Source organism: Psammomys obesus, unplaced genomic scaffold (genome assembly GCF_907164565.1).
Source record: "Psammomys obesus unplaced genomic scaffold, mPsaObe1.curated_primary_1811, whole genome shotgun sequence".
NCBI lineage: Eukaryota > Metazoa > Chordata > Mammalia > Rodentia > Muridae > Psammomys > Psammomys obesus.
The window spans coordinates 2,192,542-2,207,453 of record NW_026596034.1 but is presented as its reverse complement, the minus strand read 5'-3'; the positions used below and the strand labels follow the sequence as shown (position 1 = coordinate 2,207,453).

At 43.3% G+C, this 14,912-nt stretch overlaps 1 protein-coding gene across 3 annotated transcripts; it reads left to right on the top strand.

The window, feature by feature from the left end:
- Nucleotides 1-2,381: 2,381 nt before the first annotated feature.
- Nucleotides 2,382-12,916, top strand: LOC129686718 (zinc finger protein 791-like). Of its 3 annotated transcripts, none has more exons than XM_055620736.1 (4): nt 2,382-2,551; nt 8,986-9,112; nt 9,638-9,698; nt 11,284-12,916. In XM_055620736.1, the coding sequence occupies exons 1-4, from the start codon at nt 2,483-2,485 to the stop codon at nt 12,521-12,523; spliced, it is 1,497 nt and encodes a 498-aa protein (XP_055476711.1). In that variant the 5' UTR covers nt 2,382-2,482; the 3' UTR covers nt 12,524-12,916. The 3 variants fall into 3 exon arrangements, with proteins under 3 accessions (XP_055476711.1, XP_055476709.1, XP_055476710.1); XM_055620734.1 differs by having other exon boundaries at nt 11,119-12,916; XM_055620735.1 differs by lacking the exon at nt 2,382-2,551 and adding an exon at nt 2,571-2,799 and having other exon boundaries at nt 11,119-12,916.
- The last annotated feature ends 1,996 nt before the right edge of the window (nt 12,917-14,912 follow it).

The following is a 14,912-nucleotide window of genomic DNA, read 5'->3' as shown; positions in this document are numbered from 1 at the left end:
CTGCCTGTCTCTCCTTCCGAGTGCTGGAATTAAAGGCATGCATCACACCTGGCAAGCTCAGCTATCTTAAATTGAATCTCTCTCTCAGATCACAGGCAGGGAAACTTAAGCCTCATATAAGGAGTGAATATTGGCCATTTACTGTTTTTCCAGGTGTAAGAAGGTCAGAATTTACTTGTAATTTCAAAAAAGGCTGATTAAGTCCAGCTCAGCCAAGACTTTACTCAGCTTTGCATTAGGGCAGGTCAGTAGCTTCTGATGAACATTTAATTTGGACTTGGGATACCTGCCATATGAAAGCTACATGAAGGGCATCCCCGGGAGGAAGTAACCATCGAGAGCCAACCTAAAGGCACAGATGGAGGTCAGTGGTGGAGGGGAATGAAGTAGCCCAGAGTATAATAGCACATAGGACATCGCTGAAGTCCATGATACTAGTCAGTTTCCCTTTCGACTTGATAGATTTATTAAAAAGCAAGTACTTTTTAATTTTTTCAATATTTCAATAACTTCCATTTGCATATTGCTATAGAGGTGATGGGATCTCATAATGACTAGCATTGCATTTAACTACGCCCCTCTAGTCGGTCCTCCTATCTTGTAAATAAATTTGAAACCAAACCTGGTTGCCTATATTAGTCAGGGTTGTCTAAAGGAACATAAGGTATGAATCTATATGGGGGGGGGGGGGTATAAGAATGGTTTACAGGCTAATCCAACAATGGCTGCCTAAGTCCAAGAACCCAGTAGGTGTTCAGTCCATGAGATTGGATGTCTCAGTACATTCAGGAATCCTGAAGTAGGCACAGAAACAAACTTCTGTCTTCAGCAGAAGGCATGGTCTAGATTAGAAGGTGAGTCTTTCCACCTTAAAAGACCTGGATTAAAGGTTTATCTTCCTACCTCAAACATCTGAATTAAAGGAAGCCCTTCCTACTTCAAATGATTTACTTAAGGAAAAAAAAAAAAAAACCCTCACAGGTGTCCAAGCCGTTTGGGTTTCAGTTAATTCCTGATGTACTCAAGTTGACAACCAACACGACAATCACATTGCCCATGCTGGCAACCCCAGCCCTCAGGAGGCTGAAACAGGAGAATTAGCATAAATTCAAGGCCAGACTCAACTACAGAGGTGTTTGGAGCCAAGCCAACCCTGGCTGTAGCGCGAGATTCTGTCTGAGAAATATGAGAGAGAAAACATGAACACCTAGACCAGTAGTTCCAGGCCTTCCTAAATCTTCAACCCTTTAACACAGTTCCCCATGTTCTGGTGTTTGGTTTTTCAAGACTGGGTTTGTCTGTGTAGCCTTGGCTGTCCTACTCGATTTGTAGACCAGGCTGGCCTGGAACTCATAGAGATCTGCCTGCCTCTGCCTCCCAGAGTGCAGGTTACAGACGTGTGCTACCGTGCCCAGCTCAGTTCCTCATGTTGTGGTGACCTCCAACCATAAAATTATTTCATCGCTGCTTCCTAACTGTAATTTTGCTGCTGTGACGAGTTAATGTAAGGTAAATGTCTGACATACAGGACATCTGCTATGCGATCCTGTGGAAGTCATAACCCACAGTTCAGAACTGTGGCTGGAGACACGGAGTCTTGGGCTAATTCATATTAATAGTGAGTTCTCTCAGTTTTTGAAGGTCAAGTGTATTCACTTGTAGTGTCAAAACATAAGAACTCAGCTAGGCTGGTGGCAATGTCTGTAATCATGACACTAGAGAAGCTGGGGCAGAATGGTCCTGAGTTCTCAGACAGCCTGAGCTATAGAACCAGCCTTTGTTAGACAGCAGAGAAATAGAGAAAGAAGCCAACACCCATGCTCAGGTTGTCAAGTTCAAGCAAGCGTCAGACTACAGTAGGAGATGCTTTTCCAAATTCGGATCTGTGAGGACGGGGAAACTACGAGGCAAACCCTGCTCAAACATGACAGAGACGCTTTTTTGTCTGTTTACGGGCTGATGCGGCTTCACAGTGGTTAAAAACTGCGCTATACCCTCAAGTTCACTTTATTTTTATACAGTGTCTCATGCAGCCCAGGCTGGCCTTGAACAAGGGCTTGAGTTCCTGATCCTCCTGCTTCATTTCCCAAACTCTAGGATTACAGAGTGCAACCCCATGCCCAGATTCAGGGTTAATTTTAAGAGTGTCTGCAAACAATGGGGATTCCAGGAACAGCCTCATAGCATTAAACCAAACCTCCATCCCTGCAAGAAGACTTCAGCTACTCTTGCAAACACCACAAACTGTTCTGGATAACGCTAGATGTCGCGCGACCAGAAGCTGAGCATTTGTGTTCCCTTATTCAGAAGCAGCTGCGTGAAGACGCCAGGGTCTCACCGGAACAACTTAACCGCTCACGTCCCGGAACATTCCCTCTGCCTCTCGTTCACTCAGGAAAGGTGACCCCTTCTAGGTCTCGGGCGGAGTGGTGGGCGTGGCCACGTCGTGCACTTGCGCGTGACGTTAAATAGGCTGGTTGGAATGGGCGACTGGGACCTGGGCGATTTCCTCCGGATCAGGCAAAGCCTAGGCACCCGGAGGCCTGCGATGGTGAGTGCGGCCGCCCCCGCAGAGGGCGAGGGGAGGAGAGGGGAGGGCTGTCGGGCCCACAGGTCCGCGCGGCCACCAGCCCGGCGGCAGCGGGGTTTAGAGTGCGTCTTTGGGCGCTGGAAGAGCTACGCTTGTGCGGGCCTCTGCCCCGAGAACAGCGGTACGTACCCCGCAGTCTTACGAAGATGTTGGAAACAGCCTCAGATCTGAGGCCTTGGCCTCCAATCCAGAGCATTTCAGCGCTAGAGGTAAATCTCTAAATTTCCGCAGCATTCGTTTATTTCCAAACCTTAGCTTCCCTCTCCAGCTTAGAGCAGAACTTCGTTATCTCTGGCCTCCGTGGTGCGATCTCGTAGTGTAATCCTTGTTGGGACTGGAGAGGTGGCTCAGCGGTTAAGAGCACTTGCTCCTCTCCAAAGGACAGGGTTGCCAGCATCCGTAACTCCAGTTCAAGGAGATCCTTACAACCCCCTTCTGGCCTCCTTGGTCACCAGACACACAGGTGGTACAGATACGTATTTGCAGGCAAAAAATTCATACACATAAAATAGGTCTGATTTTTAAATATTATTATTAATTATTTGGCTTTTCCGAGACAGGATTTCTCTGTGTAGCTCTTCTATACTAGAACTCTGTAGACCTGGCTGGCCTCGAACTCAGAGATCAGCTTGCCTCTGTGTCCTGAATGCTGGGATCAAAGGCGTGCGCCACTGCACCCTGCCTTTTTTTTTGTTTTTTTTTTTTTAAGAAAGAAAAGCAAAACCTTAAGTGGCTCACCAGGCCTTTAATCCTGCCACTTAGGAAGCTGAAGCAGAGAGATCCCTTCAAGTCCGATTCCATCTTAGGCTACATAATAAATTCCAGGCCAGTTTGAGTCCCTGTCGTCAAAAAAGAAAGGCTAGAGGGATGGTTCAGTGGCTAAGAGCACTGCCTGCCCTCGCAGAGGGCTCAGGTTTAGGTCCTCATCCCCACATGGTAACTAACCAGTTCCAGGGAATAGGACACCCCCTCTGGCCTCTGATACCCTCTTGCCTCCAGGGGCTGACAGGTAGGCATATGATACACATAAGATGAAAATATCTCTTTCTTTTTTTAAAACAGGGTCTCACCATGTACCCAAGCTGCCCTGGAGCTCACTGTGTAGTCCAGGCTGGCCTTGAACTCAGAGATCTGCTTTCCTCTGCCTTTCAGATGCGGGGGTTAAAGGCATGCCTCACCATGACCAGCTTCATGAAGGACTTCTCACAATTCCAGTTCCAGTCAGCTAGAGCCTCCAGAAGCGCCTCCCTTTTTCTTTGTCTCAGACCTTTTGTTCACTTTATTTATTTATTTATTTTTCCAGTTTTAGTGAGCAAACCCATTGCCTTGGAGAGATAATACAGCACTGAAGTTACCCTCTCTGGCCCTTCATTCACAGTCTTAAGAAAAGATCTTACCTATGTTGCCCAGGCCTCTGTTGGCATTGTTCTGCCTCATTTTCCTGACCATTTGGGACTACAGAGAAAAACCTCCACACCTGGCATTTCCCTCATTAAAAAAGCAAAACAATTTATATTTATTTTACATGTATGTACATGTACCACATGAATGCCTGCTGCCTACAGAGGACAAAAGGATAGTTGTTAGCCACCATATGGGTGCCAGGAACCAAACCCAGTTCCTCCTTGAGAAAGGGATGCATCTAACTACTGCACCATCTCGGCAGCTCCCTTTTCCCGAATTTTAAAGGATAGTTTTGCTCAGTTCTGAATTCTAGTGCTATAGAGTTTTTCTCTTTTTAATATTTTAAATAAATTACTGCACTCTCTTGCTTTCATGAATCATAAACTGAAGCCCAATGTAATTAGTCATTGCCCTTCTCTGGCTCATTTTTACACTTTATCTTTGATCTTCAGGACAGAATATGCACCTAGAGGTGCATCTCTTCAGTGTTTAGCTACTTAGTGTTGTTGGTTTTTAACTTACTGTACGTGTTGTTTTGTGTCTGTCATTAATTGGGAGCAATTATGTCAATCATTGCTTCACATGGATGTTCATGTTTGTAACACCTAGGGTTGTTTCTTAGTTCACAGATGTTCTCTCTTGTAGGGGAAAACTTTTTATTTTGTTTGTTTCTCTCTCTCTCTTGGTATTAGGCTCCAGAGAAAAAGATTCTTTGGGGCTGGGGAAGTGATTCAGTGGTTAAGAGCACATACTGGTCATTCAAAGGCAGAGCTCTGAGTTCCAGGCCAAAACTACACAGTAGTCTCAAAGTGGGGAAAAAAGAAACATTATTATAAAGAACTTGCAAATAAAAATCATCACACAGGAAAAGTAGCTATGTTCAAAGTTTGTGTTTCTCCGTGGACTTCTGTATGATTAGGACAGCCATTCTTGAGCTGTGGCACTTCTATTTTACTACCAAAAACCCATGACAGCTAAAACTAGAAAAATAGCTGGGCATAGTGGTGCACAGCTTTAGAGACCAGCTTGGTCTACATAGTGAATTCCATCGTTATTAGAACAGAGTAGTGTTCTGTTTTATATGTATACCAGATTTTCATTATCTACTCATGTGTTGACAGCTGGTTGGTTCCATTTTCTTAATATAGTGAATAAAGCAGCAATAAATATGGAATTGCAAATATGTGTTTGATACGGTATAGAGATCTCTGGGAATATGCCCAGGAGTGAAATAGCTAAGTCAGAAGGTAGTTTAATTTTTTGAGAGATCTCCAAGCTGGTTTCAGGAATGTCTGTATAACTTGTAACCCCTGCCAACAGGACTCCTCTTGAAGTACCCTCGTCAACGTTTGTTGTCAAGTTTCTTTTCTTTTCTTTTCTTTTCTTTCTTTCTTTCTTTCTTTCTTTCTTTCTTTCTTTCTTTCTTTTTAGGATTTATGTATTGTCTGTGTGTGGGTGTTTTACCTTAGTGTATGTGTGTCCACCGTGTTTATGCCTGGTGCCCAGCGAAGCCAGAAGAAGGTGTCATATCTGCTGGAATTATAGTTACTGACAGTTGTGAGCTGCTGAGTGGGTGCTGGGAGTTGAACCCAGGTTGTTTGCAAGAGCAAGTGTCCCTCACTGCTGAGCTTGCTCTCCAGCCCCTGTTGTCAGCTTTCTTGATGACAGTTATTCTGACTAAGATAAGGTAGGATCTCTAAGGAGTTTGAATTTGTATTTTCCTGGTGGCTAGGATATACAACACTTTAAAAGAGTTTGTTGATTGGCAGTTTTATTTCCCAGATATTTAATTTCTGCAGTTTGTAGATTTTGGAGCCCCTTATCTGCAGTGTAGCTGGCAAAAATTTTCTCCCATTCTGCGGGCTGTGTGCTATGCTGATTGTTTCCTTTGCTGCTCAGCAACTTCTTATTCTCATGAGGTCCCATCTGTGGATACGAGTTAGTTCCTGTGCTGCTGGTGCTCTTTTCAGAAAGTTCATGCCTTGTCCGGTGTCTTGAGGGGGATTCCCTATGTTCTCTTGTACTACTCTCAGGGTTTCCGGTTTTGAAACATAGTCTTTGACCTGTTTTAAATTGATTTTTGTACAAGGTAAAATATAAGAATTATTGTGCAGGTAAGTGGCTACTTTTACCAGCACCATTTATTGACTAGGCCATCTTTTTTTCAATGCATGTTGCTGTGTTCTCTGTCAAAAATTGAGTTAGCATAGCTATGTCACCTTATTTTGGGGTTCCGTATTTTGTTTCACTAGACTGTATTTTTATGTCAGTAGAAGGCTCTCTGTCACTGTAGCTCTGTAGTGTAATCTGAGTCTTGGAATTGTGAGGCATTCTTTCTCCTAGGATCACCTTGGCAATTCATCACCTTCTGTGATTCCGTGTGGATGCCTGGATTATTTTTTTTTTCTAAACCCGAGAAATATGATAGCAGAATTTTTATAGACATTGTATGCAACTGCAAATTAGTTCTGGTCGTTTAGCCATTTTCACAATATTATTAGTGCTGCCAGCCTAGGGCCTGCAAGAGCTTTCCATCATTTAGTATCTTTTTTATTTTCTTTAATATTGATTTTCTACCATGCAACTTGTGTTTGCTGGGCACAAGGGTTTTCTACTAGACTTTATAAAGTGTGTAAGTAAAGAATGGGGCCACCTGCAAACAGGCGTCATCCTTCCTATTCTTTCCCTGTTATGCCTTTCTCATGTCTAATTGCTATAGCTGTGACTCTAAACACTACAGTGAATAAGAGGGGAGAATGGACATCTTTGTTTCACTCCTGATTTTAGAGGAAGTACTCAGTCGGTTTTCATTAAATATATCACTGACTATGTATAGGTTTGTTATATAAGAGTACACTGCCACTCCTAGCTCTTTTTTTCTTTTCTTTTTTAAAGATTTTTATTTTATGTATGTGGGTGTTTTGCTTGCATAAATGTCTGTGAACTGTGTATATGCTTGGTGCTTGGGGAGGCCAGAAGGCACCACATCCCCTAGAACTGGAATTACAAACAGTTGTAAGCTACCACATGAGTGCTGAAAATCAAACCCAGATCCTCTGGAAGAGCAGGGGTTCTAGGTTATCCCCATGCATTGTCCTTGGTTGGAGTATCAGTCTCAGAAAAGACCCCTGTGCCCAGATTTTTTGGTTCTGTTGCTCTATTTGTCCTCTCCAGGCCTTTCTATCTCCACCTTCTTTCATAAGATTCCCTGCACTCTGCCCAAAGTTTGGCTATGAAGCAACTGCTTCAATACCCTGCTGGGTAGAGTTTTTTAGAGGCCCTCTGTGGTAGGCTCCTGTCCTGTTGCCTGCTTTCTTCTTCCAGTGTCTGTCTTGTTTGCCTTTCTGAGTGAGGATTGATCATCTTACCCAAGTACTCCTTCTTGCTTAGCTTCTTTAGGTGTGTAGATTTTAGTATGCTTATTCTATATTATATATCTAATATCCACTTATAAGTGAGTATACACCATGTGTGTCTTTCTTCTTCTGGGATACCTCACTCAGCATGATTTTTTCTAGTTCCTACCATTTGCCTGCAAATTTCATGATTTCCTTGTTTTTAGTTGCTGAGTAGTATTCCATTGTGTAAATGTAACACAGAAGAAATTAAAAAAGAAATTAGAGACTTTCTAGAATTCAATGAAAATGAAGGCACAACTTACCCAAACTTATGGGACACAACGAAAGCATTGCTGAGAGAAAAGTTCATAGCACTAAGTGCCTCCAGAAAGAAGTTTGAGACCTCACATACAAGCAGCTTAATGGTTCTTAGAACCTGCCTGGTGGAAGGAGAAAACCAGCTCCTGAAGGTTGTCCTCTGGCTTCCGCAAACTTGCTGAGGCACATGTGCAAATCCAGTGTGGTAGTTTAAATGAGAAATGTCTCGGGTATTTGGACACTTGGTCTCCAGTTCTGGGGAGGCCTGTCTCAACAACAACAAAGTAATAAAGTTCAAGATCACCCTCAGCTTCAGTGAATTTGAGCTTCACTTGGGGTACATGAGAGCCTGTCACACACAAAAGAACTGGGGGAGAGAAGAAGATGCTTTGAGCCAGCAGAATCACAGTGCTTCTAATATCGTTGAGTACCTTGGGTAGGACAGTGTATTGAGCTGTACCTCCTCACAAATTGGATTTTTTTTTTTTTTAAGAATTCTGGCATCTTGTGTATAATGAAGGGAATATGGGGGCGGGGAGAACTTGCAGATCGTCAGTGCGTAACTTGTTCATTAAATCCTCATCCTAGACTCAGACATAATGACAAATATCTGTATCTCAGCCCTCAGGAGTCTAAGGAAGAAGTATTGAGCATTATGAACAATAAGGAATGAATTTTTCTCACAAAAAAAATGATGAAAAATATCATTTCTTCCTGCTGAGCTATCATTATAGACTAGTAAGACTTACAGTGACAGCCAAAAAATGGCCTTTAATCACAGCATTGAGGAAGCTGAGGTAGGAAAATCACGTCTTACAGATAATTTGAACTATAGAGTAAGACCCTGTCTATAAATAAATAGCCAGGTGTGGGAGCATGCACCTTTAATCCCAGCATTTGGAAGGTAGAGGCAGGAGGATCAGGAGTTCTTTCACTACATAGCAAATTTGAGGCCTGTTTGGCTGCTTGAGAGTCTTGTCTCAAAAAACAAATTAAATGAGTTGTAAAAAAAATAATTGTGCAGTTGCCATAGTAAAAATGTAACGTATGCTCATGCTTTCTAGATGCTGTTAAACTTACAGAACTCAGTCTGATTGATTAGTGAAACTAATAATCAAGCCATGTAGTGACTGTCGGGAGCCCACACTATGGTATATCCACGTTGGGATAGGCTACATCACTGGTAGAGGTTTCCTAATGTGTATGACACTGGGTTCAGTCCCCAGTATTGCAGAGGAAAAAAAATAAAAGATTTGTGTGTGCATTTACTGATTTGAATATAGATTTCCCCAGCCCTATTGATCTTACTCTTTGTTACACATGTGGAATATTTAGGATTCAGTGACCTTTGAGGATGTGTGTGTGAATTTCACTCAGGAAGAATGGGCTCTGCTGCATCCTTCACAGAAGAAACTCTACAGAGATGTGATGTGGGAAACATTGAGGAGCCTGGCCTCTGTGGGTAAGGATGATCCATTACCTTCACTTAGTTAATTATATGTCAAGGGGTTTTGTTGTTGTTGTTGTTGGGATTGTTGTCTGAGACAAGATGTCACTGTGTCCCCAGCTGGGCTAACCTTATTAATGTAGATCAAGCAGGCTTTGACATCTGCCTGCCACTGCCTCCCCAGTGCTGGGATGAAAGGCCTGTGCAGCCAAGCCCAATGACAGCAGTTTCTGCTCACCATCACTGTTTTAAGAGTTAGAATGGAACTATATGGTAGCTCACAACCATCTATAATATGATCTGATGCCCTCTTCTGGCATGCAGTGTACATGCAGATAAAACACTCATATACAGTGAATGAATGAATGAATGAATGAATGAATGGTTAGAATGTAAAAAGTGGTATACATTGATAATAAATTGGTATACATTGTATACATTGGTATAAATCAGGCATTATGAGCTTGTTTCAGACCTAAAACCTGAAAAAGACTGCTGTAATTTCTAAGTTTATCATGGTTTTCTGGTTTCACATTTTAGGGAGTGCATTGGAAGACCAGGATGTTACAAATCGGTACAGAATCCAGGAGAAAAATGTAAGGTGAGTTTCCACACCAACGAAAGCAGAGTGTTCCTACATGTTCCATTTTTTACTACAGCTTGAAAATAGGCAGCCAAAAGAAACTCATATATGGTTTTCTTTAAAATTTTTGCCAAAAGTATTTTAAATGACACAGATAGTAAACACTTAAGTATTTTATTGGTATGGTAATTGTCTCAGTTAGGGTTCTATTGCTATGAAGAGACACCATGACCAAGGCAACTCTGAAATGGCAAATATAATTGGGGTGGCTTCCAGTCTCAGAGGTTCAGTCCATTATCATAATGGTGGGAAGCATAGCATCGGATGCAGCCAGGAGGAGACTGTCTTCCTCTGCACTGGTGGAACCTGAGAGACCTCAGAGCCACCCTATGTAGTGACACACTTCTTCCAACCAGGCCACGCCTCCTCCAACCAGGCCATGCCTCCTAATAGTGCCATGCCCTAAGGCCAAGCATTCAAACACATGAATCTGTGAAGGCCAGACCTATTCAGATCACCAAGTGGTGCATACTGTAATCCCAGCACTTTGAAGGCAAAGGCAGGAGGCTCATCATAAATTAAAGGCAGGAGGAACCATCATAAGTTCAAAGCTAGCCTGGTCTATGTAGTGAATACAAGGCCAGCTAGTTGCATAATAAGACTATCTCAAAAAAAAAAAATTTAAACTTGGAAACAGCAATAAGAAACCACATATAAGCAGGGCAGTGGTGGTGTATGCCCCTTATCCTAGCACTCAGGAGGCAGAGGCAGGTGGATCTCTGTGAGTTTGAGGCTAGCCTGGTCTGCAGAGTGAGTTCTAGGACAGCCAAGGTTATACAGAGAAACCCTTACTGGGAAAAAAAAAAAAAAAAAAAACAACATATTAATACTCTTTGTTATTATACTTTTTTTTGGTTTGGGGTTTAGTAGTAGTAGAAATAGTGGTATTTATGGATATGTCTACCTGCTTGAATTTGTGTGCACCACATGGTCCCTGGGAGCCAGAAGACGACATCAGGTGCCCAGGAACCGGAGGTACAGGAGATTGTGAGCAACCTATAGATGATAAGAAACAAGCCTATAAGAGCAGGAAGTGCTCTCAGCTGCAGCCATTTCTCTAGGTCCTGGTTTGATGTTTTGAGACAGGAGTCTCCTGTATAGCCTTGGCTGACCACAAACTCGTAACAGTCCTCCTTCCTCAGTTTTCCAAATGCTGGGGTTACAGGCAGGCACTACCAACATAGCTTTTGTCTTTCTTTTGAGATAGAGCATTGCTTTGTAACACTAACTGCCCTCACATTTGTGATTCTCCTGCCTCAGCCTCCCAAGTGCCAGGATTAGAGGTATACTATGTCCTGGCTACGAAAATGTAATTCTGATACATATTAGTGAACATTAAATAACAAACAACTATTAATGTGCTTCTAATTTTTTGCAGAAGTTTTGTGATACAAAGACTCTATGAAAGTAAACAAGTTACTCAGCGTGGAGAAAGCTTCTGCCAGATTCCAAATATTAGTGTAACCAAAATAACTTCTGGAGGGAAACCATATAATTGTAGCATATGTGGAAAAGGTTTCATGCTTCATTCATCCCTTACTAGGCACATCAGATCTCACCCTGGACATGAACTTGACGGGTTTAAGTGTGGAGAGAAAAGACACAAGTGTAAGGAGTGTGGGGCCACCTTCAGTTACCTCAAACCCTTTCAGAGGCATGAGCGGACTCACGCTGGGGGAAACCCCTACAAGTGCAAGCACTGTGGGAAGGCCTTTATCTACTACCAGCCCTTTCAGACGCACGAACAGACGCACGTCAGAGAGAGACGCTACCAGTGTAAGCATTGTGGTAAGGTCCTCAGTTCTCCCGGTTCTCTTAAAATTCATGAAAGAATTCACACTGGAGAGAAGCCTTATGTGTGTGAGAAATGTGGGAAAGCCTTCAGTTGTCCCAGTTCCATCCAGATCCATGAGAGAACTCACACTGGGGAGAAACCCTACAAATGTAAAGAGTGTGGGAAAGCCTTCATTTCCCGCACAAGTGTCCAGACACACATGGTCACGCACAGTGGGGCTATCAATAGGCCTTATAAATGCAAGGATTGCGGGAAGGCATTCCTTCGTCCATGTTTTCTCCGTGTACATGAGCGAATTCACACTGGAGAGAAGCCGTACGTGTGTAAACAATGTGGGAAAGCCTTCAGATGCTCCACTTCCGTTCAGATTCATAAAAGGACTCACACTGGAGAGAAGCCCTATATATGTAAGGACTGTGGGAAAGCGTTCAGTGCCCACTCAGCCTTCCGAGTACACATGCGTGTGCACACCGGAGAGAAACCTTATAAATGCGGAGAGTGTGGGAAAGCCTTCATTTGTCTCAATTACTGCCGTGCACACGAAAGAAATCACACTGGAGAAAAACCCTATGAATGCAAGGACTGTGCAAAAGCCTTCATTTCTCTTGAAAGCTTTCGAAGACATATCAAAACACACACTGGAGATGGACCTTATAAATGTAGGGACTGTGGAAAAGCCTTCATTTTCCTCAGTGCGTTTCGAACACATGAAAGGACCCACACTGGAGAAAAACCTTATGAATGTAGACACTGTGGCAAAACCTTTAGTTGTTCAAGTTATGTTCAGATACATGAGAGAACTCACACAGGCGAGAAACCCTATGAATGTAAGCAATGTGGGAAAACCTTCATTTATCCTACAAGCTTTCAAGGGCACATAAGAATGCACACAGGAGAGAAACCGTATGAATGTAAAGAATGCGGGAAAGCCTTTCGCCTTCGAAGTTCCTTTCAGAGACATGAAAGAAGTCACAGTGGAGAGAAGTGATTTTAGCGTAAGCATCATGAAAAGGCTGTTTTGCTTTGTCCACATCCTTCAACAAACATGCAAATACATGATAGGGAGACATAATGAATGAGGAATTTTCAATTTTAATAAATACTTTTTGTTGTGAAATTTTCCATTGTGGAAAAATCTCATGCTTGTAAGTAATACAGGAAACTAACTGCAGTGTGATGGGTAACTCACATAAGATGGGCCACAAGTTTCAACATGAAGAGGAAACATTTGTATCAGCATTTCATTGTTTCTGATATATATGCATGCTTTTGTTTGATGTAGCCCTGCCAGGCCTGAAATTCACTATGTAGACCAGATTGGACTCACAGGATGCACCTGTCTGCCTCCCAAGTGACATTAAAGTGTGTGCCATTACCCCAAGCCTGTGTGTGTGTGTGTGTGTGTGTGTGTGTGTGTGTGTGTGTGTGTAAAAGAGAATCTGTAAATAATACATACAAAATCTTTAAAATATAAGACCATAGAAAGAAATATGCATTGTTGTATTAGTTACTTTTCTGTTGCTGTGATAAACTGCAACCAAGGTAACTTACAGAAGAAAGATTTTAGTTTACAGTTCCAGCAGAGTAAGTGTCCATCATGGCAGGGAAGCGTGGTAACAAAGCAAGCAGCAGAGACAGGCTGCTGAGAGCCCTCATGTTGAGAGTGCCAAGTGCAGGCAGAGCTAGCCCTTACCCTCTCAGGGACATACTTCCCCCAGCAATGTCACAACTCCTAAATCTTCCCCAAATGGTGCTGCCAACTGGAAACCAAGAAGAGCATTTAGGGGGTTGGAGAGATGTCTTAGATTTAAAAATGCTTGTTGCTCTCCCAACAAGTTCAAACCTAGCACCCATATCAGGTGACTCACAGCCACAGTAAACTTCAGCTCCACAGAATCTGACACTTTCTTCTGGTCTCCAAAGGCACTTGGAGTCACATGCATGCATACACTTAAAAAGATGCACCATATTGAGGCCTGTCTCAGCATTTAAATGCATGTTTTGGTTTGTTTTTCATTGCTGTGATAAAACACGGGCCAAAACCAACTTAGGAGAAGAAAGGGTTTGTCTTACACTTTGTGTCTTAGTTAAGGTTTCTATTGCTGGGTAAAACATGACCAAAAAGCAAGTTGGGGAAGAAAAGGATTTAGTTGGCTTTCACTTCAGTATCACTGTCTCATCAAAGGAAATTGGGGCAGGAACCCAGGGCAGATAACTGGAGGCAGGAGCTGATGCAGGAGGGGTCCATGGAGGAGTGCTGCTTTCATGGCTTCATTATAAAACCCTGGATCATGAGCCCAGAAATGGCACCACCCACAGTGGGATGGACTGCCGGTATCTGCCAGCAGAGTGGAACAGTACCTGAGGTGGAGAAGTGAAGATTGAAATCACTAAATAAGAAAATGACTTACAGGCCTGCCCACAACCTCTTATGGAAGCATATTCTTTCCTTTTCTGCTTTTATCTAGATAGGGTCTCAGTTTAGTCTTGCCTGTTCTGGAACTCACTCTGTTGACCAGGCTGGCCTCCAACTCAGAGGTCAGTCTGCTGACATTAAACGCCTGTGCCATCCCTGCCCAGCTGGAGGCCTTTTCTTAATTGAAGCCCCCTCCTCCCAGATGACTTTAGCTTGTGTCAAAAGTTGGCATAAAACTATCCAGCACACTTCCTGGAAAACATTTAATTGAGGCTTGCTTACAGTTTGAGAGGGCGAGTCCATGATCAGCATGGTGGGGAGAATGGCAGCAGGCATAACACTGAAAAAGTAGCTGAGAGCTCACATCTCATTCACACTGGGGAGACACTGGGCCTGGAGTGGCCTTTTGAGATATCAGCCCAGCCCCAGTGACACACTTCCTTCAACAAGGCCTCCCAGCCTAATCATTCCCTAACAGTTCTATCAAATAGGAATCAGACCTTCAAATATATGGGCCTATGGGAGCCATTCTTCTTCAAAACACACATACCCCTTAGGTCTAGGGGACATTTCCCTAACTGCTGTCTTTTCATGTTGGTTGCTTGAGGAGGTGTTCCAGAAGGGTCCTTTTACCATGGGCATCAGTAAATTATTGATACATGTCTATCCTCAAAGGTTTCCTTTAAAAAGAACTTGAGTCAAAGTGACCTGCCTGCAGTACAGGACTAGGGTCAGGGACTTTTGTTTCTAGAGACAGAAATTCTCGGCAGGCACGGTGGAGTGGCAGCAGGTGGGAATAGGCTAGCCCACAGTGGGACAGCCAGCACAAGATCCACATGCCTCTCTACTTGGGCCTGCAGTAACCATCAGAGGGAGGAATCTGAACAGCCATCCCATGCTACCAGCTTCCTAGAATTTGGCCACGAGCTTCCAGGTAGATCTGGTGCCATGCACACGGCCA

What these genes read in the sequence shown, in the direction of transcription:
- LOC129686718 (XM_055620734.1), top strand. Translation starts at nt 2,483, where the DNA reads ATGGGCGACTGGGACCTGGGCGATTTCCTCCGGATCAGGCAAAGCCTA. An exon ending in GCACCCGGAGGCCTGCGATG is followed by an intron (nt 2,552 to 8,985) that starts GTGAGTGCGGCC and finishes TGGAATATTTAG; the next exon opens with GATTCAGTGACCTTTGAGGA. An exon ending in GAGGAGCCTGGCCTCTGTGG is followed by an intron (nt 9,113 to 9,637) that starts GTAAGGATGATC and finishes TTCACATTTTAG; the next exon opens with GGAGTGCATTGGAAGACCAG.